General features: G+C 40.2%; 1 protein-coding gene across 1 annotated transcript in view; it reads left to right on the top strand.

The window, feature by feature from the left end:
- LOC126470455 (DNA polymerase zeta catalytic subunit) overlaps positions 1-25,001 on the top strand; it is a 231,430-nt gene that overhangs the window by 195,836 nt on the left and 10,593 nt on the right. The window contains exons 26-27 of the mRNA XM_050098304.1: positions 10,983-11,173; positions 17,722-17,949. Of these exons, the coding sequence (XP_049954261.1) occupies positions 10,983-11,173; positions 17,722-17,949 (419 nt within the window). The remainder of the gene's footprint in view (positions 1-10,982; positions 11,174-17,721; positions 17,950-25,001) is intronic.

The raw sequence follows: 25,001 nt of genomic DNA, 5'->3' as shown, positions 1-25,001 counted from the left end.
GAGATGTTTTGTTGTCGATGCATACTGTTTTCTGCAACTGGCGATGGTACTTCTCTGAAATGACTGAATATGATGCTCCAGAGGCCACAAGAGCTTGGGCTGGTCGACCATCCATAAGGATATCAACATAGTTTCCTTTCATTTTTGTAGTGATCGACGGCGGAGGATTTTTCTCTTTGGCGGCCTCACCTCCAAGGAAGGTCGCATCCTTTAGTTTCCAGGTTGGGGCGGCTAGATGATCGGCTGGAGCATCTAAATGGCAGTGGAGACCTTGATCAGCATGTTGGGGAGCGGCCTCTCCAGGGGCTAGCTTGTCCATCTTTGTCGTCCCGGAGTTGGTATCAGCTAAGATTGGTCTGCTGTCTTCTGGTGCAGGGGTCATCAAATATCCGCTGCCTTTCTTGACAATAGCGCACCACGTGTCCCCGTCGTCTGCAGTGGATACATACTAGTTGGTTATCCTGGGTCCTCCATACGTCAGTCTTCCTCGGTGCCCAGACAGGTTCCTGATGTGGCATTGTAGGAATGTAACTTTGCCTGGGTCTCGACTTTTTCACCATTTTAAAGGGAAATGAAGGACAAGAGATTGGGTTCAATGTCTGTTCCACTTTCTCCCTTATAACCTCTTGAAGCATCTCGATTTTTGCTCACCGTGCAATCCAAGTGCCTCCTGAACTTCCTCGCTTACTATCTGATGAACAACACTTGTGAAATCAGTTCCTTCCTCCATCAGAGACACCGATACGACATTTGGAAGCTGTTGAAACTTCTTGCATGTAATTCTTTTTTGATGCATTGTCTCGGTATACTGGCACCATTTTCTGAAGTCGTCTGCTGTTGAAACCTCCTTCAGGAGTAGGGCTTGATACGTTCTCAGCAACACCCTTCATGAGATGTGCAACCTTATCTTCCTCCTTCATTCTAGGATCCACTATTTTACACAGCTCCAAGACGTCTTGACTTTTAGGATGCTGTAGTTTCTCCTGGATGCTGTGCCCTGCACTTTAATTTATTCCAAGATGGCCGCCGAGTAAGTGACGCCAGAAACCATTTCCAGAAAGTTAAGTGATTTAGACAGGAATATAATTTAGTTTAACGCCGACAACAAATTAAATACGTGCATTAGTGTATCGTTTAGTCTTGCCGTTAAAGGTTTGACTTTTCTTTGCGTATTTTTTCAGAAAACACGAAAAGATCGTAACTTCGCGAAGTCGCACTTAGGCTTAAATTTTGTAAACGTGTTTGTTTCTTGTTTCACGGTAATTTAACTAGTTTCTCGGTAACAAATAAGTAAACTACCGTAAATAGCGTATAACTTCATTGTTTTAATACAGATTTCAGAAAAACAGCTTAACTTTATATCAGAAACTTGCCTATATACACTTGTTTATAGGCCTAATTCTCGTAACGATTTTGGAGAATCAAAGTTAAAGTATCTCGTTTAATTGTCCTTTTTTTTCATTCCATCGAGTGAAATATATAATAAATAGCGTATACCTTCGTTGTTTTAACACAGATCTCAGAAAAACAGCGGAATTTTAAATCAGAAACTTGCTTATATACATTTGTGAATAGGCTTAACTCTTGTAACGTCTTTTTTGATTTTCGGTAATTTAATTGATTTATTCTAGCTAAAGTATTATTTTTGCCATGAGTGAGAAGTGCCTGACTTGCCGTAGAATTGTTAGTTCCGGGGTTTGGTGTGATGGATGCAGTAGTTTTTTTCACTGGGGGGACTGCAGTGGCGTGGGTGTTGGGAAAGTGGATATGGCTCATCCGTGGTTATGTAGGATTTGCAGCAGAGATAGGAAGATAGTGGAACAGGAGGGGAAAATTGCTGCCCTTCAGGCTGAGCTAGATCAGGCTAGGGAAGATCTGGACAGGTTAAGGAGGGAGAAGGGCAAAGAGAGGTGGGAAGTGGCAACAGGTAGCAGAAGGAATAGGCCTAGAACTAAGTCTGACAGTTTTGTGGTGAATGTCAAAAATAAGTTTGACCTGTTGCTTCAGTTAGAAACTGATGAGCCTCAAGCAGAGGTAGGTGTAGACAGGACACAACAAACTTTCAATAGGAAATTGAAAAAGAATGTAGGAAAGTCATCGAAAAGGAAGAAAGTTTTGTTGTTAGGCAGTTCTCATGCCAGAGGTGTAGGCCAACTTCTGCAGGAGGAATTAGGACCAGAATACCAGGTCACAAATTTTTTCAAACCAAGTGCTAGTCTGGATCAGGTGACAGAGGATTTAGGTTCACTCTGTAAAGGATTTACCAGGAAAGACACCGTGGTTATTGTGGGAGGGCCAGGGAACAGCATCGACAGAGATCCTGGGTACAGTATAGAGTGTGACCTGGTAAAGATTGCGTCAGCATCGAGACACACCAATGTTGAATTTGTATCTGTCCTGAGACGCCATGACCGGCCTCATTTGAACTCTTCTGTTGGGAGAGTTAATTTGGAGTTGGAACGGCTGCTTGGATCGGGTGCGGGGGCTCATATTGGTGTGGTTCCTGTTGATTATCTCAGTAGGTGGGACTATACCAGGCACGGCCTACATCTCAACAGGAAAGGGAAGGGGAAACTGGCTGGGGTAATAGCAGGAAATTTAAGGGGGGGAGGCACTGCCATGAATGGTAAAATACCAGTGGTTACAGGTGTTGGAGCAGCACCTTTTTTAGGATAGGTAAGACAGAAAGATGTCAAGTTCTACGAGAGGTCAGGATTGAAACAAATCTTCAGTTTAGGAAAGAAATTAAACAGCACAATTCTAGCGCATTGGATCACCAATCACAGCTATCAATTATAAATTTTCACCAATCACCAGAAATTTTATCTCCACCAAGTTGTATCTCAGTCCTAGGTAATTCCATTGATGAATCAAAGTCACCCAACCCAGTTGACATAATCTGCCTCTCTGAACACCATGTGACCACTGATATAGGAACTAGGCCTAAGCACAATGAGAAACTCAGACAGGAGAGTACTGCAAATGTTAGAATAAGGAAAGGTTCTCATAAAAGTATAATTAAAAATAATGTAAGTATATTTCATCAAAATATTGGGAGTTTAAAGAATAAAGTAGATGAGCTTCTGGTTTGTTTAGAAGATTTAGAAGCTGAGAATGAAATAGATATACTATGCCTGTGTGAGCATCACATTGTTACTGATATGGATAAGGTAAATGTAAGTGGTTATAAGCTCTCTGCACATGTAATGAGAGAAAATATGGAGAAAGGAGGAGTTGCCATATATGTCAAAAGTTATCATTGTGCAAAAAGTATAGAAACAAAAAAGTTTTGTGTAGAGAAACATATAGAAGCATGTGCCTGTGAGCTTAAATTAAATAAAGGCACATTTATAATTGTAACTGTATATAGGTCCCCATCAGGAAATTTTCATCTATTTCTGAAAAATTTGGACTCCTTGTTGTGCTATCTGTCAGACAGGGGGAAGCAAATTATTATTTGTGGGGACTTCAATGTAGATTCTCTGAAAGAGGGCAATAGGAAAAATGACCTTGAAGAATTACTCGGTTCTTTCAATTTGACACCCGTTATTGATTTTCCTACTCGGGTGGTAAAGGATAGCAGCTCACTGATAGATAACTTCTTTATAGACCAAGATAAGTTTAACCAGATAAACGCTCAGCCTGTTGAGAATGGTCTTTCTGATCATGGTGCACAGCTAGTTACAATATATGACATAGCTCCATTCAGCAATACTAAACAGTCCTCCAAAGTAGTACGTTCAGTCAACGATTTAACAATTGCAAATTTCAGGGAAAGCCTACAGCAGTTAGACTGGGATGAGGTGTACCGTGAACCTGATGCCAATTTAAAATATAATTTATTTCATGACATTTTTGTAAATGCATTTGAAAACTGCTTCCCCAAGAAAATAGTTAAATATAGTCGTAAGAAACCTTGTAACAAACCATGGCTTACTAAGGGTATAAAAATATCTTGTAACCGGAAAAGGGAAATGTATCTGACAGCAAGAAAGAGTAGTGACCCAGAAACTATCAAAAATTATAAAAACTACTGTGTTATATTGAGAAAAGTTATTAAAACATCCAGGAGTATGTGTATCATGTCTGAAATCAGCAACTCTGATAATAAAATTAAAACAATTTGGAATATTATTAAAAGAGAAACAGGTCAACCAAGAGCAGAGGAAGACAGTATTACCATCAAATTGAATGAAAACTTTACGAACAAAAAGTCAGAAGTTGAAAATATTTTTAATAATCATTTTCTAAATGTTGTGGATATAGTAGGATCCAGGTGTTCATTAGAAGATGCTAGGCTGTTAATGGAAGAGGCCATACCTATGCAATTTGATACAATTGAAATCTCACCCACTTCTCCCTCTGAAATTAGGAAAATAATAAACTTGCTTAAAAGCAAAAACTCGCATGGAATTGATGGCATTTCCAGCAAAATACTAAAAGCTTGTTCTCAACAGATAAGTAAGATTCTCAGCCACCTGTGTAATAGCTCTCTGGAACAGGGCATTTTCCCTGATAGACTGAAATATGCTATTGTTATACCTTTGCATAAAAAGGGGGATAGATCTGATGTCAACAATTACTGTCCAATCTCCCTTCTAACAGCTTTATCCAAAATTTTTGAGAAAGTAATGTATTCAAGAGTAGCTTCACTTATCTGTAAAAATGAAGTACTAACAAAATGTCAGTTTGGTTTCCAGAAAGGTTTTTCAACAGAAAATGCCATATATGCTTTCACCAGTCAAATTTTGAATGATCTGAATAACCGAACACCTCCCATTGGGGTTTTTTGTGATCTCTCAAAGGCTTTTGATTGTGTAAATCATGAAATTCTGCTAGACAAGCTCAAGTATTGTGGCATGAGTGGGACAGTGCACAAATGGTTTAATTCGTACCTAACTGGAAGAGTGCAGAAAGTTGAAATAAGTAGTTCTCGTAACATGCAAAGATCAGCACATTCCTCAAACTGGGGAACTATCAAGAATGGGGTTCCACAAGGGTCAGTCTTGGGTCCTTTGTTGTTCTTATTATATATTAATGACTTGCCATTCTATATTCATGAAGAGGCAAAGTTAGTTCTCTTTGCTGATGATACAAGTATAGTAATCACACCTGAGAAACAAGAATTAACTGATGAAATTGTCAATAATGTCTTTCAGAAAATTACTAAGTGGTTCCTTGTAAACGGACTCTCACTGAATTTTGATAAGACACAGTACATACAGTTTCGTACAGCGAATGGTATGACGCCATTAATAAATATAGACCTTAATCAGAAGCATATAGCTAAGGTAGAATATTCCAAATTTTTAGGTATTTCCATTGATGAGAGATTAAATTGGAAGAAACACATTGATGATCTGCTGAAACGTTTGAGTTCAGCTACTTATGCAATAAGGGTCATTGCAAATTTTGGTGATAAACATCTTAGTAAATTAGCTTACTACGCCTATTTTCACTCATTGCTTTCATATGGCATCATATTTTGGGGTAATTCATCACTGAGGAATAAAGTATTTATTGCACAGAAGCGTGTAATCAGAATAATAGCTGGAGTCCACCCAAGATCATCCTGCAGACATTTATTTAAGGATCTAGGGATATTCACAGTAGCTTCTCAGTATATATACTCTCTTATGAAATTTGTTATTAACAACCAAACCCAATTCAAAAGTAATAGCAGTGTGCATAAGTACAATACTAGGAGAAAGGATGATCTGCACTATTCAAGATTAAATCTAACTTTGGCACAGAAAGGGGTGAATTATACTGGCACTAAAGTCTTTGGTCACTTACCAAATAGTATCAAAAGTCTGACAGATAACCAACAAGTATTTAAGAAGAAATTAAAAGAATTTCTGAATGACAACTCCTTCTACTCCATAGAGGAATTTTTAGATATAAATTAAGAAAAAAAATATTAAAAAAAAAAAATAAAAAAATAAAAATAAAAAAACACAAAAAAATAAAGTAGTTATATTAACTTAAGTATGTTGTTAAATTAACCTAATTATGTCATGTATTGGAAAATTCGACTCGTTCCACATCATTACAAAATATCGTATTCATGATCCATGGAACTAGTATTAATCTAATCTAATCTAATCTTCAGCCTTGTACTTCTGCCGTTGTGTGTCACCGAAATACTTGCACATTTCCACCTGGAATACTTCCCAGCTTGTGAACTTCTCCTCGTTTTTCTCATACCACTGCTTGGCAGTGCCCTCCAAGTAGAAAAATATCTTAGCCAAATACACAGTGTCATCCCATTTGTTAAATTTGGCTATACGCTCATATACCTTCAGCCACTTGTTTGGATCTTGGCCATCGTCGCCCGAGAACCCGCAAGGATGTCTCATGTGGTGGCACACAGTTGCTGTCATTGTAACATCCTCTTGTTCTTCTTCTGTCTCCAATAGATTGTGATCTGTTGAATATGGCTCGAACTCGGGTTTCTTGCCCGTAAACGGCGGCTCAGTCATGGCCTGATGGTAGCCACTGTGTCATCGATAATGTGCGCTATAACAAGTTCCAATACCCAGCGCCTCCACCAGAATAATGTCACATAGAAAAATGTGTAATTAGATGAATGATGAACACTAACTTCACATAACGAAGGTTTATTCAGCACTTGCACATACAAGAGCGCTGATCTAACTGCCTCCAGACAGAACACATATGGTATATATACAGTGACAGAACATTCCAGTACAATTATTCTTGACATTTGTGGATACTTCTAGAATGTACTCAAACCAAATATAGAAATTAAAATTGTACAGTCCAGGTGACTTTTGAACTCACAACCCTCCGTGCAACAGTTTAGTATCATAACCACTACACCACACTGCTACTCAGCTTCTTCTGTGACGATATCACTGCCATTTCAATTCTGTTGAACTCATGTGGGCTCAAGTTAAGGGATATGTGGCAACATACAAAAAAACGTACATGAAAAGACTGACGGAGGATGCTGTAAGCAAAACTTAGTCATCAGACTGGCATAATGTTGTAAGATACACTAATGAATGCATAATAATGAGAGCCTGATAAAATTAATGTATAGTGGAAAATAATGGAGAACAACTTATTATTTCATTAAATTCTGACAACAGTTCAAGTGACTACACAGACATTAGTGAAGGTAATTCGTATATAATGGGCATACTTCCATTGGTGGTATAGCATGTTACCAAAAATTCAGTTGAACCTTCCTGGCCGATTAAAATTGTGTGCCAGACTAAGACTCGAACTAGGGAACTTTGTCTTTCACGGGCAAGTGCTCTACCATCTGAGCTACCCAGGCACAACTCGCGCCCCATCCTCACAGCTTTAATTCTACCAGTACCTCATCTCCTACCTTCCAAACTGTGAGGACAGGGTGTTAGTCATGCTTGGGTAACACAGATGGTAGAGCACTTGCCCGCAAAATGCAAAGTTCCCAAGTTCGAGTCTCGGTCTGGCACACAGTTTTAATCTGCCAGGAAGTTTCATATCAGGGTACACTCCACTGCAAAGTGAAAATCTCATTCTAAAAATTCAGTTCTTTTCACTCTTTATAATTTTCTCCTCTTATTTAGATAATTTGTTACATTTATGTGACTGAATGCTCATGTTATTGCTGCTGTTTATCTCTAATGTGTGATTTCGGCATCGCATCATCATCACTGCAGCAGCAGTGACCCCCCACTACCTACAAAGACATTGGCAACAGATGGTAAGCAGATGACTTGTTTCTTTTTTTGGTGCACATGCAGCTATCCATCGCATGAGCATGTGGTATATTGTGTACAAGCCAACAACTCTGCTTCTCACTGCCGCCATCTGTCAATCACAAAGTAATTTTAATCCGAGTATTGAAAACACTGGACACACACACACACACACACACACACACACACACACTGAGAGATAATTTCATAACTGGTTATCGGTTAATGAAGTAAAGTCAGTCACAATGGAAAGTCATCGAATGAAATTGAAGTCACATCTGAGGGTCTCATATGACGTAGTCTAGTTCCTGCATTGTTCCTAATATATATAAATGATTTAAGAGACACTTTGAGCATCCCTCATATATTATTTGCCAATAAAGCTGTTGTTTACCACTTAGTAAAGTTATCATAATATGAAAACAAATTGTAAACTGATTTAGACAAGCTATCTGTATGGTGTAAAAAGTGACAATTGTCTCTGAATATAAGTGTGAGGTCCTCTGCGTGAATACTACAAACAATCCATTAAATTTCACTCACACAATAAGTCACACAAACTTAAAGGCTGTCGATTCAACTAAATATGTAGCAATTACAGTTAGGGATAAGTTAAATTGGAGCCACCACATAGAAAGTGTTGTGGCAACGGCAAACCAAAGAAAGTGTTTTATTTGCAGCTCATGTAGAAGATGCAACAAACCTACTAGACTCCCTATGTTATAATTGTCCATCGTCTTCTGGAGTATTGCTGGACTGAATGGGATGTTTGCCAGATAGGATTGACAGAGGACATTTAAAAAGTTCAAAGAAGAGAAGCTCATTTTTTATTATCGAGAAAATGCCGTGTCACGGATATGATTCACAAATTTGGGTGGCAATCATTAAATCAAAGACATTTTTCATAACGGCCATATCTTTTCCCGAAATTTCAATCACCACCTCCGAAAGTGAAAATAATTTGTTGACTCATGCCTACATAGGCAAGAACAACCACCATTATAAAATAAGAGAAATCAAAGTTTGTAGTGAAAGATTTGAGTGCTCATTTTTCCCAAGTACTATTCAAAAATGTAACAGTTGATAAATAGATTGAAAGTGGTTCTGTGAACCTTCTGCCCAGCAATTATATGTGAATTGCAAAACAGTCCATCAGTTATATTCATCACCAATATGCAAAGGAAAAACTCATTTGAGTTAAAATTAATATAAATAAAAATAGTGCTTGCCATCAGGCAGTATAATTGTACTATGAAGTACATTAGTTGTACTTTGTTTTTGTGACCTCACATCTCATAAACTGGTGGGGAGAGAGAGACATGTCTATAGATATAGAATTTTGAGAGATGCCAATAGTCAGTTCAGAGAGAGTTGATGTTGATGTAGGTCATTGCAACATTGCTTACTTTATTTTCGTGAATTTCTTCCAAAAGTTCATTGGCATCAGTGGAAAAACATAGCCAATGGCTATTGTTATTGTGAATTTGCATTATCAATTGAGTTTAAATAATAAATATTGTGATATGAAGACGTGTTTTGACTTACTAGTTGGCACATGGAATGTAGTATAATGGAATGAAACTCCTGGAATTGACTGCAGTCAGTTAATGCATCATTGATTATTGGTGAAATCCAAAGTTGGATTTCTGGCATCAGTAGAATGGTGGCTCAGAATTCAATTTTTTATTGATCCCCCCCCCCCCTCTGTCTCTCTCATCCCCCCCCCCCCCCATCTCTCTCATCCCCCCCTTTCTCTCTCTCTCATCCCCGCCTGTCTCTCTCATCCCCCCCCCTAATCTCTCTCTCTCTCTCTCTCTCTCTCTCTCTCTCTCTCTCTCTCTCTCTCTCTCTCTCATTGTAACACTCCCCCTCCTATCGCATCTAATCTATGTCTTTGATATATGTTCTGCACCTCATTAAATATTTCAGAGCTTTCTACTTGGGATTTCATCCAGCTCGCAGTTCCAAGAATAATTTGAGTGTGACAAATTTCCTGGAGAGCGGTAAATTCAGGAAATTTGTTATGAATGCTTCCGTGGTTTACTATTAATGTTTCTATAGTAGAAGTGTCTTTACTTCACATTTGATCTTATTTCGCTCTCTGCCTATCAACTGGCAGACATTTGAGCTCTCAGTAACTACCAAAACCCTCTCCATATGTGCCTGCTCAGACTTTCCTGAAGGCGTAGCCACTTGCCCACTCACAGGGTGAATGGGTGAGTCCTGACAGCCAGCTTCCTCATTGACTCTTCACCTCGAGTGACACAAACACCTTACAATCTGCCACTCCTCTGTCGTGACCATGGGTAACCCGTGTTGGGTATACTGTAAGATGTCTTGGCAGCAGAACCCTTGGTGAAAACAAGTGACACCTGAGTTGTCGCTTGTGATGTGCCAGATTCTCTGCTACTGCCACACCCTGAGACAGTAGCCTGAAGATGGCTGACTATGCCGACACCGTCTTCAGCTGTTCACGAACAGTGGTCAGCTCGTCCTGCATCTGCACACAGTGTGCAACCTCCCTAACCATCCTATTACTACTAATTTAAGAACTGAACTATGAAAGTACACAGAAGAAGTTAACTATTCTCCTGGTGTGTCACAAACGGAGGCTACCATCTGACTGAGCTGTCTCCAGCGGTCCCTGATTGTTTGAAACAAATGAAAACACGCATTTACAGTATTGTGTTCAAGTTGTTTGCTAGCAACTCATCCTGAAGCTGGCTGTAAGGTTATCATCTGAAATATTGGGAGAAGAAATAATACTATCAAAGATGCATGCACAAAAGATGGAATAGTCTATCCTCTGGGAAAACTTAAATAAATAAAATTTTTTTCCATCTCTTTCTGTGACCAACAAATAGGTTCACGCTATCTTCAACCACATCATGCCCACACTTTGAGAAGCCCTGTTGTTAGCAAATCCTGTTTTTATTTCACTGTATTCAATTTTCTTAATGAAACAATGCAGAAGACAGGAAGGAAACTGCTACCCCATGTATGTGCAGGAAATCTTTCATGTTCACAAAATTGTAATGCACTCTTATGTTGGAATTGGGTCATTTTGTTGTATGTTCCAACTGATAGCCACCGTCATTAATGTTAGTACTATTAGAGAAATAATCTAATGTTCATCTTTAAAATATGGACATGTTAAGGTACTGTAATGTAACTGATCAGTACTTTTAACTTATGTGATCTGTGTCATACGGCAGTTATGTAGATGTATCTTTGTCTGTCATATATTGTAACTGCAGACTATATTTCCAGGTACTGAAGCAGTCACTCTGTATTCTGTTTGAGAGTCATGACACAAATATGGTGAAGCAATACATAGAGCGACAGTTCACTAAGCTCTTGCAAGGCCGTTTTAATCTCCAAGACATGATATTTGCACGTGAGTACAGGGGCATAAGTGGTTATCGGCCAGGTGCATGTGTTCCAGCTTTGGAGCTTGTAAGGTTAGTTTAAATATTTTTTTTCTATTTGAACTTGTATTTTGGGAGCTTCACAGTTGTTGCAATAGTATAGATGCACTTGTACATGGCAAAAGAACAGTTAACTATTGCGAATCAAATATTAATACCAACTTGCCAAATGACTTGATTTAATAGGCAAATCTACTCTTGATTATTGTGCAATTTTGTTATTCTTGCAACATTTGTACTTGAATCAAGCTATAGTGTCATAATTTAGCTACAATGTATATAACTGTATTGTGTACCAATCCAAATGCTTTATGTTGTTACGAGTGTGGCTGATATTAACGATGTAATATGAGTGTAATACTTGGAAAAGATAATGCAACTAGTTTAATCAGATTGAGAATATTTATATTGTCTGTTGACATGTCATTTCATTTCTTATCTTTGTGTAGACAATACTGTTGTTCCAGGATTTTATGAGCAAACTCAAAGCTGTAAAAATTTTATGTATGATTCTAATGATATTTGAAAATAGTGATATGGGAGAAAGATGAAATACTGAGTGAGATAACGCACTGATTAAGGTAGTGGACACACATTAAACATGAATGGGGCTCAGATCATCATCTAGTTATCCAAATTAAAATTTTGTGCGATTTCCTTAAATCAGTTAAGGCAAATGCAAGGGTGGTTCCTTTGAGAAGGATACAAAGCCATATTTGTCCCCATATCCTTGTCCAGACTAAGATCATTGTTGGTGGGACATTAAACATTAAATTTCCTTCTTCCTTCCTTCTTTTTAAAGGAGACAAAATGTTTCCAATCAATATCTCATTTTAACGCTCATGACGTAGAATTTTTGTAACTTACCTTCCATTTTTGTAAGATGCTCCACATGCATTATCTGTCATTCAGATATTCTCATTCTGAAAATAGGCTGCAGCTTAGTACAGAAAAATGAAACACATAAGATTAATATTCATTGATATCATAGATGGAGGAAATATTGATTGGCTTGCAGTTTTCATATATTACATTGTATGTGTTATTGAAAAGTATTTTTGGGTGGAGGAAAAAATGGGGGGGGGGGGGGGGGGCAGGATGTGAAAGAGAGCAATGATTAATATATCTGTACCATTCCCTCAGGTGAAGTATTTAATGAAAATAACCTCAGTGAGTACAGCTGGTCCTCACTGCATGTCTGTTTCTCTAATCTGTTATTCCCAAGCTGTACATGTTTCAGTAATTGCTAGTAGACTCATCGGGTCAATCCAATACACAAAATTGATAAATAATTTGTCTCCAGCTACAGCCTCTCCATCCTTCCTAAAAAGAGTAGTGGTTAACAAAATTAGACCCAGTTAGTTAGAGACCAATGTGGTGTTTGATATAAATGCTTCTGTGATAGATTTATCAACATGACTGCCCCACGTCCGCTCATTCGGGTATCAGATGATTACTGGGGATCTTTCTTGGCGGTAAAAGGTAGCAGAGATGATGGGCTTGCCACCCATCCACTCCTAGTGCCAGGTGACATAGTTCCATTGATCTACAGTCCAGTCGTGATGATCCTATACCCACTCTAATCATAACTGATGATTATGATGATACAACCTAGGTAAATGAAGAGGTTATTTACTGCTGAGCACCATGTTCAATATGTGCACTGAATTGTGTGCCTGCATCACGTCTACCACAGATTGCCACCCATCCTGCTCTACAGAGGTCTGTTCTGAGACATGGGTGTACAACATCTTGTCAGATACTCGCACTTTCACTGTCTTTCAATCACTTTCTGTAGAGCTCTCAACAGTAGCACTCAAACAAATGACCAGTTGTGCTGTTTCCTAAATGCTCATTCCAAGGTGATGGGACATAACAGTCTGCCCTTTGTCAGAGAGGTTATGTCAGTGTATTTCCACATTTAGGACCGTATCATCGTTACAATGATTCCCCATTCTTCTCTACTCTGCTTATATCCTTGTACTTTCCTTACTGTGTCATGTGCCACTACACCTTTAGGTGTAGAGCTCTCGACAGTAGCACTCAAACAAATGACCAGTTGTGCTGTTTCCTAAATGCTCATTCCAAGGTGATGGTACATAACAGTCTGCCCTTTGTCGGAGAGGTTATGTCAGTGTATTTCCACTGACCTAAAGGTGGCATTCAGTTTCGTGGTGGGCAGTGGTCATAATGTTTCAGATCATCAGTGTATTTCACTTCATTGTCAGAAACATGTGAATGGGATAGAGAATATTCAGGAACAGTCCAAGTGGAGCAAATGTAACAGTCTTTTTGAAAGCAGGGAGAGTAATGCGAGAACCAACTGTTTGATGCCATCTATAAAACCAGGCTTTCAGAAGTGCATGCACAGTAAGTGCCATACTGAACAGTATTGTCATGATAACTCCACCTTATAATATAGGACTTACATGATTTTCCCTCCTTTCATAATCTGGATCACAGATCCCATCATCTTCATGTGACAGTAGCTTTCAATACGACCAGGAGCTGTAATCATTTTGTGTTTCACAGCTATAACATGTACACATGATGATCTGTGTGCTGCAGAGATCCACATCATTTTCATTCATCAAAAATATTTTATACTTGATTATTTGATGCAGAAGAGCACAGTATGTAATGGGCTAACAGATACATACTGGTTTGGCAAATAAATACTTTTAATTGCAGCTCATATTGTACAAAACAATGTCTTATATGTATACATACAAGTTGTGGAATATCCAACATACAAAATTTTCCATCACCTTCAACTACCTCAATAACAGTTGAAGTATGTAATTTGTCCACTTTTTGTATAGGAACCACAGTGTGCATTGCCTGTTGTGCGCAACAAGCATCTTGGCCAGATTGAGTAGTATGTGGTATTTTAGACCAACTGTGCCCACAGACAAAAAGAGGCCTTCTGTGTCATTACAATAAAAATGGTCCACAGTGGGTAGTCAAGTTCGATATTCATTATCTGTTGACAGCTAGTATCTGTTCTGTGCTTAAAGCCTCACAATCACTTCTTATCGGCTGAGGCTGTAGGACTGCCCTTGCCAGACAACCCTCCATAGAAACAACCCGTTTGTGTATATTTAACAATTTATTTCATACTTTTGATTTAGCAGAACTTTAAATGAGGGACACTAATGTGTACCATGGAAGTCAGTGAGGTTTGCATATATGATGGTAGGGTTAAGAAACTAAATAAACTAAAATTGCACCAAGCCTACTCTGAGATGCAACTTTATTACGGTTGAAAAGCGTACAGGTTGATTAGCCCTTCATAGCTGAAGATTTTTTGTGATTCATAATGAAGGTACTAGACTTCCTACATTGGGATACAGTATGAGTCCCATACATAGCCCCTGTGTTGGAGATAGTTAGCCTCCTCTTACTATCTGCTAGCAGTTTCTTAAGGTGCAAACATGTGTATAGAATTAAATCAATGCCACAGTCCTCTTTGCTTTTACAGCCCTGTTCATGAAGCAGACATTACACAGCAGTCATCAAGTAACAAATCCATTTTCCATTTGAACAAAGGAACACTTAGAACAGTATAGTTTAACATACTTTCTGTTCGTAAACAGAGGTAGAGTGAGAGCCCTATTTGAAAGAACATAAACCACAGACTAAATTTATGCATAACAGGATATGGCAAGTTGAGCATTCCACCTAGTATTTTTCAGAATGTTTTATAATAGCATTTTCACTGAGTACCACAAGTATAGTGTTGTTTACAGTGGTCCTAAAGACAATCTCTCTCTCTGTCATTGTTCACCCAGTGTATTCTTAGAATTCACCTGCCCTGCGGTTTCTTGTTGTTTTATGCCAGGCTGTGGAATTACTGGAATATGTGATTTCTCCAAGTGGCGAGAAATTTCTTGTGCACTTTGGTTCCTACAGTGTGTTACAAGCAATTCAACACATGTCCTCACCAGATAAATTAGTTCATATTATACAGAATGCTATGGAAAATGAGGCAGCATCCTGCTGAATGTCAAAATGTGGATATCAAGGAAAAATGAAATAGCACCCTGGTGGGAAAACACTGTTGCTTACTTGAATATCCTTATACTTTCTTTTTTGTTGTGGATAACAGAAAGAGTAATGACTGAAAGAAAGAGAATGTGCCAGGAAGTGACAAAAAACAACTTGCTGCCAGTTTTTTCCACCATTGTTGCAGAATTGAAGTAGTCCTCACTCGTAACCTTATCAAGTATTGTCTTTCCACATATCTCTGTCTTCTCCAGGAGATATCCCACTTGAGGGACAGCACAGTCATTGCACCACATTTTGACATCCAGTAATTTATATGCCGACAATAGGGAATCATTTGACCTGATGAGTAATGTACCCGTAGTTTACGTGATGCTGAGATGAGTGTCAAACAAGTATGTAATTGTGAGACCTGAATTTCTCCCAGCATATATAGAGTTCAAATAACTTACAGGAATGTAGCCAGGTAATGTCGTCAACAACTACTGAAATTTTGATAGGTTCACACCCTGTCAGTTTCAAGGCAAAACTGCAGAAATTAAGCGCTGTGCAGGGGAATTTGAAACCTTGATTTGCGGTGCAATTCTAGAAAGATCACTCTCTCTCTCTCTCTCTCTCTCTCTCTCTCTCTCTCTCTCTCTCTTTCAACACTAGAGCCACCACACAACCAAAGATGACCGATGTCAGAAGGTATCAAAAGTGAAAATTAATAACCAAAAGCGAGGTAGCATTAACTCTGTCCCCTCTGTTTTTTGACAAGGTAGGAAGCAAAATTCCACACAGAATTTAAGCAAAAACCTCCATTTCTATTTATAAGGTTACTATCTAATTTAATTTCAAATGGAATGGGAAATGTGTTTTTCAACCACCATCTAAGCTAACGGTCATTTCATGTTCCGTATAGGATAATCTTCGTTCTCATCAGATGGGTGTCTGTTGTATTCCTTGCAGTTATGGCTCGTCATAAATTGGTCATACTACTAGGACCAAGGGATACCTGTTTACTGAGCTTAAGATTCACACACAGCTGAGGAAATCTGCTATTGCAGAACATTGTCCTAGTAGTGGTCATCCTATGGAATATTCTGGCATGCACTTCCAGCTGTTGGGATAGTGTTATTAACAAAGCAGTTGAAATTGCATTAGCAAGTAACCTTATAAGTAGAGATGGAGGTTTTTGCTTAAATTCTGAATGTAATCCTGCTCACTTTCATGTCAAAAATGAAGGGACAGAGTTAATGATACCTCACCTGTTGGTTATTACTTTTTGCTATCAATAACTTTAGATGTTGGTCATATTTGGTTGTGTTGTGACATTAGCGTGTGTGTGGGGGGGGGGGGGGGCATTAGTGTGCATGAGCTGCAGTTTTGCCTTGAAAATGACAGGGGGTGTACGTGTCAAAATATCAGTGATTGTCGACATCAACCAGCTGCATTCCCGTAAGTTATCTGAACAAGTATATAATTTTAATGTCGCAGAATATTTCCTTCTTATTTTGAATTGGCAGAGATTTTAATGGGTTTAAGGGTGGCTGGCTCATCTTGTATGTAATATAGAGGTGGAAAAAAATTATATCAAGGACAGAGCAGGGGTCTAACCATAAAATTTTTTTGTAACAATGATAGGTTAGAAATGTACCATTTTGAAGCAAGAGCCAGCAGCTAACTAAGAATTAGTGCTCAGAAGTTTCTCCAGTAAATGAAACAGGTTGAGTATGCCCTACACTGTGGTTTCATCTAGTGAAGCTGCTGTTGTAAGTAGGGAGGAAAAGAATGTTTTAAATTTTGATTCTCTTCTTGTGTTCTTCAGTATCTTGGCTTACAGTTACTGGTCTACTTCTTAGAATAAAAGTTCATTCAATTTCATGAAAGTGCTGTTTCTGTTGTGCAATTTAGTACCTTGATAAGTTAGTGACTTGTGGTTCTCATTGCACAGCCAATAAAATCAAACTTTACCCAGTGAACACCACATGAAAGTGTCATTTATTCTGACAAGTCTAGACTATAAATGTAAAGTTTCCTTGCTTTGTCTGTTCAGTTTAAACAGTCAGCTTGAGGTAATTTATCTAGTATCCTATGCTCTTTAGCATAACAGCTCTTGGCTGGGGCAATTGAGACAAATGCACATACTTTCAAACACTTGGAGTGGATTAGCTACCATTTTATGGCCATAGCTCCACAGCTGTGCATTTATAATATGACTGCTTAAGTTTGCTCCATTCAGTATCACCTACTTGACTCTGACTTAAGTATCATCCAAGTGTAGCTACTATATTAATTTATCACCTGTTGAGATATATGTACTTGAATGATAAGTTTTATGTACATTTAGCATTTTTTTATGTTTGTCCTACTACAAAAATAAATGCGTGCTGTTGAACTCACTGTTTAGTGCCCAAAACTAAATCCACCCAACCATTGCAATGATTTTGTTAGTGTGATTCTGAGTTATCTACTTTCATTGTATTATGATAACAATTCCTATAACATTGTGAAATGGTCCCGTGGTGAATAAATAAATAAGTATTTAGTTGAAACATGCTTTCTCTATGCTAATTAATTGCATCTGTTTGCAGATCCTGGTTAAAGACAGATAAATGTGCTGAACCAAGGGTTGGTGAGAGAGTGCCTTATGTCATTGTCAATGGTCCTCCAGGCTTACCACTGATACGGCTTGTTAGGTCTCCTTATTCAGTGCTTAATGATCCTGGAGAGAAAATCAACATGGTGTATTACATAACTCGTGTTATTATACCTCCTCTTGACAGATGTTTTTCTCTTCTTGAAACTGATATTGAATCATGGTGAGTTTTTTAATATACCAGTTGTTTGACTCTGTTCAGTAGTAAGTACTAGAGTATGTTAATAAGTATCTGCACTCAAATTTATAACTTATTACAGTAGTACAAAATTTAGAGTGACATTATTTTTCGATACCATCACCCTACTTCTCAATGCTTTGTGTTTATTGATGCACAGGCTTTTTGGGTTGAGCAGCAAGAGATGTGTGCACTGTTTCTTTTGCCTTTTGATTGAAGACATATCAGTGCCCTCTCAACACATCTTTGAATCAGTGAAAAAATAGTAATCAGATGGAGTGAGACTAAGACTGAGGCCAGATGCTCCAACACCACAGAATGTTGCAGATTTTAAAGAGTTTACATAGTGTAGGCAGCTGAAAGAGATGTGCCCAAAAACACGTTCCACCTGAAAGTCAACCTCAGCATTTGGTTTGAATTGCAGGCTTCAACTTTTTGCTGAACACATCACTATAATGTGAAGAATCTATGTTGCATCTCCAGTGATGATTCATTTAAGAAAGTATTCATGTTAGGGTGGCAGTCTAGACACTGTTAAATCTCAACCATATGCCCTCATGCATTTTACTGAGTTCTTTTGGGATATAATCTTATCATCTAGTGTGGCTGTAGCCTTACAGCCATTAATGAAGGTCTATCCTGGAGATCTCTGGGATGTTGTCTTTCAACAGTGTAATGTGAGACCTCATATTGCCCATGCTGTTCTGACGAAGCTTGATTCATAGGGTGATTGGCTGTTGACTAGCCTCCACATTCTCCAGGTTTCTAACGTATTGAAAACATCTGGTTAGGGGCTGCTGAAAGACTGGTGTGCCACCCCAGCCACTATGATTGATGGTCTCTGGTATAAAGTTGAAGCAGCATGGAATGACATACCCTTATCTGTCATCTGAGCTCAGTTTGCATCTGTGCCCAGCTGGCTTAAATCTGTTGCTGCTGCCAGAGGTGGCAGTTCTGTGTACAGAATTTTGTACTGTGTATACCCTCTAATCACCACAGTATACTATACTGTGCACACCCAGTAGGCAATTTTCCAACGTAAAGTCAAGCACTGACACGCCAGTCGGGAATGATAGAGCACAGATGGCTGTGACAAGACAGCAGCCAATTGCACACTGACCAACCCCTCTCTAGGACAACAACACAACTGCAGTGGCCTATATGTGAAGAGAACATAAGCACCGCATCTGACTGGTCACAGCCCACTCCTACAGCAGCATCAAGATTAGGCACTTCAAGACCAGCATCATAGGAATTACACTCCTGGAAATGGAAAAAAGAACACATTGACACCGGTGTGTCAGACCCACCATACTTGCTCCGGACACTGCGAGAGGGCTGTACAAGCAATGATCACACGCACGGCACAGCGGACACACCAGGAACCGCGGTGTTGGCCGTCGAATGGCGCTAGCTGCGCAGCATTTGTGCACCGCCGCCGTCAGTGTCAGCCAGTTTGCCGTGGCATACGGAGCTCCATCGCAGTCTTTAACACTGGTAGCATGCCGCGACAGCGTGGACGTGAACCGTATGTGCAGTTGACGGACTTTGAGCGAGGGCATATAGTGGGCATGCGGGAGGCCGGGTGGACGTACCGCCGAATTGCTCAACACATGGGGCGTGAGGTCTCCACAGTACATCGATGTTGTCGCCAGTGGTCAGCGGAAGGTGCACGTGCCCGTCGACCTGGGACCGGACCGCAGCAACGCACGGATGCATGCCAAGACCGTAGGATCCTACGCAGTGCCGTAGGGGACCGCACCACCACTTCCCAGCAAATTAGGGACACTGTTGCTCCTGGGGTATCGGCGAGGACCATTCGCAACTGTCTCCATGAAGCTGGGCTACGGTCCCACACACCGTTAGGCCGTCTTCCGCTCACGCCCCAACATCGTGCAGTCCGCCTCCAGTGGTGTCGCGACAGGCGTGAATGGAGGGACGAATGGAGACATGTCGTCTTCAGCGATGAGAGTCGCTTCTGCCTTGGTGCCAATGATGGTCGTATGCGTGTTTGGCGCCGTGCAGGTGAGCGCCACAATCAGGACTGCATACGACCGAGGCACACAGGGCCAACACCCGGCATCATGGTGTGGGGAGCGATCTCCTACACTGGCTGTACACCACTGGTGATCGTCGAGGGGACACTGAATAGTGCACGGTACATCCAAACCGCCATCGAACCCATCGTTCTACCATTCCTAGACCCGCAAGGGAACTTGCTGTTCCAACAGGACAATGCACGTCCGCATGTATCCCGTGCCACCCAACGTGCTCTAGAAGGTGTAAGTCAACTACCCTGGCCAGCAAGATCTCCGGATCTGTCCCCCATTGAGCATGTTTGGGACTGGATGAAGCGTCGTCTCACACGGTCTGCACGTCCAGCACGAACGTTGGTCCAACTGAGGCGCCAGGTGGAAATGGCATGGCAAGCCGTTCCACAGGACTACATCCAGCATCTCTACGATCGTCTCCATGGGAGAATAGCAGCCTGCATTGCTGCGAAAGGTGGATATACACTGTACTAGTGCCGACATTGTGCATTCTCTGTTGCCTGTGTCTATGTGCCTGTGGTTCTGTCAGTGTGATCATGTGATGTATCTGACTCCAGGAATGTGTCAATAAAGTTTCCCCTTCCTGGGACAATGAATTCACGGTGTTCTTATTTCAATTTCCAGGAGTGTATATATACTGAAGAATGTTGTTTATTTTGCATGTCGGCCTTTGCTTGTGACACATCTGTATTTCTCAGAGTTAAGTATCATCATTTATCTTATTGTAATAAAAACTCATTAATGCAATTTGTTTGAATGTTGTCTAGACTACCCATATTGAACGACTAGGCAAGATTCAACCAGCAAACTTTCAATTTTTGCTATCCTGCCTGCTCTTTCAATTTTAATGGCCAGCTGAGTAGTTTGTGATGCAAAGTTGTGTCCTTTGTGGAAAACCAGAATACTCTTAGTTTAAGATACTGTGATATCAGTGTCTGAATTTTAGATATTTTAATGACTTTTTCTCAAAGAATTTTTGGTGCAACTACGAGGGCCGTTCAGAAAGTAACCTCCTGTTGATTTAAAAAAATACACCAAGTTAAATAAAAATATTTTAATATATACATCTTACAACTACATCTTTTCACTATTTTTCTACATAGTCTCCATAGCGATTGAGGCACTTATCGTATCTCTTCACAAGTTTTGAAATTCCTTCTGCATAAAAATCACCCGCTTGTGCCTGGAGCCAGCCTGTGACCGCATCTTTGAGCTCTTCGTCGTCATCAAACCGCTGTGACCCGAGCCATTTCTTCAAATGCATGAAGAGGTGATAATCACTTGGCGCCAGGTCTGGGCTGTAAGGTGGATGGTTGATAACGTCCCACTTGAAGGACTCAAGAAGGGCCGTTGTTCTGCGAGCAGAGTGAGGACGGGCGTTATCGTGCAAAAAAACGATACCGGAAGTCAGCATACCACGGCGTTTGTTCTGTATAGCCCGTCGTAACTTTTTTATTGTTTCACAGTACACGTCTTGATTAATGGTCGTACCATGTTCCGTGAATTCAACCAACAACACCCCTTTGGCATCCCAAAACACCGTTGCCATAAGTTTTCTGACAGAAAAACCTTGCGAGGCTTTTCTTGGTTTGGTAGGCGAATTTGAATGTGCCCACGTCTTTGATTGTTCTTTTGTCTCAGGGTTCACGTACTTAATCCAGGTTTCGTCACCGGTCACGATTCTGTTTAACAATGGTTCTCCTTTGTCCTCATAACGTGACAGAAAGTCTAATGCAGAGGCCATTCTTTGAGTTTTGTGGTGGTCGGTAAGAATTTTGGGCACCCATCGTGCACAGAACTTACGGTAACCCAATCTTGCTGTCACTATCTCTTACAAGAGAGTCTTATAAATCTGTGGAAAACCAGTAGACAACTCCGACATTGAGAAACGTCGATTTTCACGAACTTTTGCATCAACTGTCTGAACGAGTTCGTCAGGCACCAATGATGATCTACCACTCCTCTCTTCATCATGAACGTTTTCTCGTCCACTTTTAAATAAACGTACCCATTCACGGACAGCTCCTTCACTCATAACTCTTGGTCCGTACACGGCACAAAGCTCACGATGAATAGCTGCTGCAGAATATCCTTTGGCTGTAAAAAACCTTATGACAGCACGCACTTCACATTTGGCGGGGTTTTCTATTGCAGCACACATTTCAAACTGCCACAAAAACTAAACTAGCGCAGGTACGACGTTCACTCGACCACGGCTTGATGTCGACTGACCTGTTGAGTGCGTGAACGCACAGATGGCGTCGCTACTCCCCCCACCCCCCTGAACCGCCCTCGTATATGTCACATTTTCATTAATTTCTTTCATAGTTAGGTAATTTAGAACTATGAAATATTTCTCACCTTTTAGTATTTTGAAATCTTAATGTTATGAATGTCATAAATATTTTGAGTAATTTGTTAATAACCATACTTTCCTCTTAATACTGTCTGTCAAATTAGTTTACATTATAGCAGTATTATGAAAAGGACAGTTACTACACACCATGTAACAGAGATGCAGAGTCACAGATAGGCACAACAAAAAGACTGTTGGAAAGTGAGCTTTCAGCCAACAATGCCTTTGTCGAAAATAGACAACATAAACACAGACACTCAACCAAACACAACGCAGCAGTGTGTCAAACTGGAGAAACTTCCTAGAGGCTGGTCAGCATCCCAGGTCATTGGTAACGGAAGTGATGGTCTCTGCTGAGTTGCTGCATCAGTTGGGATATTGTTCAAAAATGGTTGATGCCTGGATTGCAGCATTGTGTGCTGTGCACTGGCTTTGTCTATTCTGTTACCACTCCTTCTCATCAAAAAAAATTTGGCGCCCAATTTTCTGTTGATAACTGTCTGCAACATAAGTACTGATTCAGTTTTAACTATTTATGCTTTTGTATCCTCTACTTCTCCCACAGTGATACACGGTCCTTTACACTATTTATAGTATCTCACAACTATTGGGTCTTTATGTTCTCATTTAAAGTGTGTTCACTTCAACTCTCACCTTTAATCCTGTTAACATCTACATTATTTCACACCTGGGATGGTAGGAATAGGAATCAGAAAGGCATTTTAACTCTCTTACAACACTGCTAGAAAAAAATTAGTACACCCTTTTAGAGGTTTTCATTTCACCCAACATTTATTGTTGCAACAGTGCGTATGAACTATATGAAATGATTACATTTACAGATCAGTAGCACAAACGATTCTGAGGTACCAGGTATTGATCCATGCTGAAACACCCATATTAGCACATGGTGTAGCCTCCACAGGCAGCAGCACAGGCACTGACTCTGGCATCCAGTCGATTGTACAGATTGCGAATACTGTCCTGGGTATGTTATGCCAGGCCTACTCGACCTGTTCACATAGTGCTGTAAGAGTTGTTGTTTGACAAGGCACTCGAGTCACTTCTCATTACATCATATCCCATAGGTGCTTGATTGGAGGCAACTCTGGAGATGGTGCTGGCCAGGGAAGTTACTGTAGTCTTGCAGAGCATGTTGAGTTTCACAGGCAGTGTGTAGGCGAGCATTATCCTGTTGGAATAACACATCACCTTCCTGGTGCAAGAACAGCAAAACAACAGGTCTAACAACTTTCTGCACATACCAAGCACTGGTTTGTGCCGTCTCCAGAAACACAAAAGGTGAACGAGAGTTGTAGCTTATTGCACCACAGACCATGAGGCTCAATGTGTCTTAGACGAATTCACTCTATGAAACAGCTCTCACCAGGTCTACATCGTATGCACAAATGATGATCACTTGCATGCAGACAGAATTTGCTTTCATCAGTGAAGACCACATTCCATTTTCCAAGTGATCCTCTGATGGCTCCAGTCGTGCTGTGCACGTTGATGCTGTGGCGCAAATGGAAGATGGGCTAGAGGTGTGCATGCCCATAGTCCCGCTGCTAATAACCGGTCTGCAACAGTTCATGTTGACATGTCGGAGCTGACAAGCCCTCTTATCTGTCCTGTGGTAGCTGTTAGTTGTACCACTGCTGCCCTTACAGGACGACAATCCTAGTGGGTGTCTGTGCTGCATAGACATCCAGAACCTCGTCTATGGGTGTGAGAATGTTCACGTGACCGCTGGTACCAGTATAATTGCACAACTGACACAGCACATCCAACTTAGGTGGCAATAATCTGAAAAGACTATCCTGCCACTCAGAAGGCTGCAATTTGTCCCTTTGATACTTGCTCATTTGGTTGTAGGAAGCATGAGTGCATCTCTGTGGCATGGTTGCCTGCCTGCTTCAAGCATTTGCAGCACAATGAGTCCCTGTCAGTGAGCATTCCCTATTAAAGTAGAGACGTAGATGGCACTCTGGTAGCTGTGCCACTACACTATCTGTTGGCAGATGACATTGAAAGCATTATCAGTGTATCTACTGTCCCCCAGGTGGCATATGTCATCATTGGATCTAAATCGACATTGTCTTTCTGTGTGTACGTTTTTTTTTACAGTGAACTTGCATTTACACACTATTCAACCTCTGACATCTAAACACAAGGCACTCCTTGGCTGTACACTTTTTTCATTAATCTACATTCATAATATTTTGTTATTTTGATGGGGTCAGTGGCAGCATTACTGTTGTCCATTTTCCAGTTGTATTGATGAGGAAGAGGTCTATAACTGAAATAAATCAATCCTTTTTATCTTCCTAACATGTACACACTTTCCCGGCCATTATTGAATTTCTTGACCTGGAAACTGCTACTTCTCCCCCAAGTAGCTCCACAGTCATCCTCATGAAGTTTGGTGCATCTCGTTCCAGTGGCTCCCATCCACCTCCACCACCCCAAAGAAAAATTCCTGGCAGTACTGGAAATTGAACCCGGTTCCTACATATAGCAGCCAGACTCATTGATTAGTAAGCTACAAAATCAGACTGTTAGATGTAAATATTCTTGCATAGATTTGAGTATTCCTTGATTTTAATCAGGATGATCACATCTGACTGGCA

Source organism: Schistocerca serialis, chromosome 3 (genome assembly GCF_023864345.2).
Source record: "Schistocerca serialis cubense isolate TAMUIC-IGC-003099 chromosome 3, iqSchSeri2.2, whole genome shotgun sequence".
NCBI lineage: Eukaryota > Metazoa > Arthropoda > Insecta > Orthoptera > Acrididae > Schistocerca > Schistocerca serialis.
The sequence above is the reverse complement of the archived record's forward strand: the minus strand, read 5'-3'. Positions and strand labels throughout refer to the sequence as shown.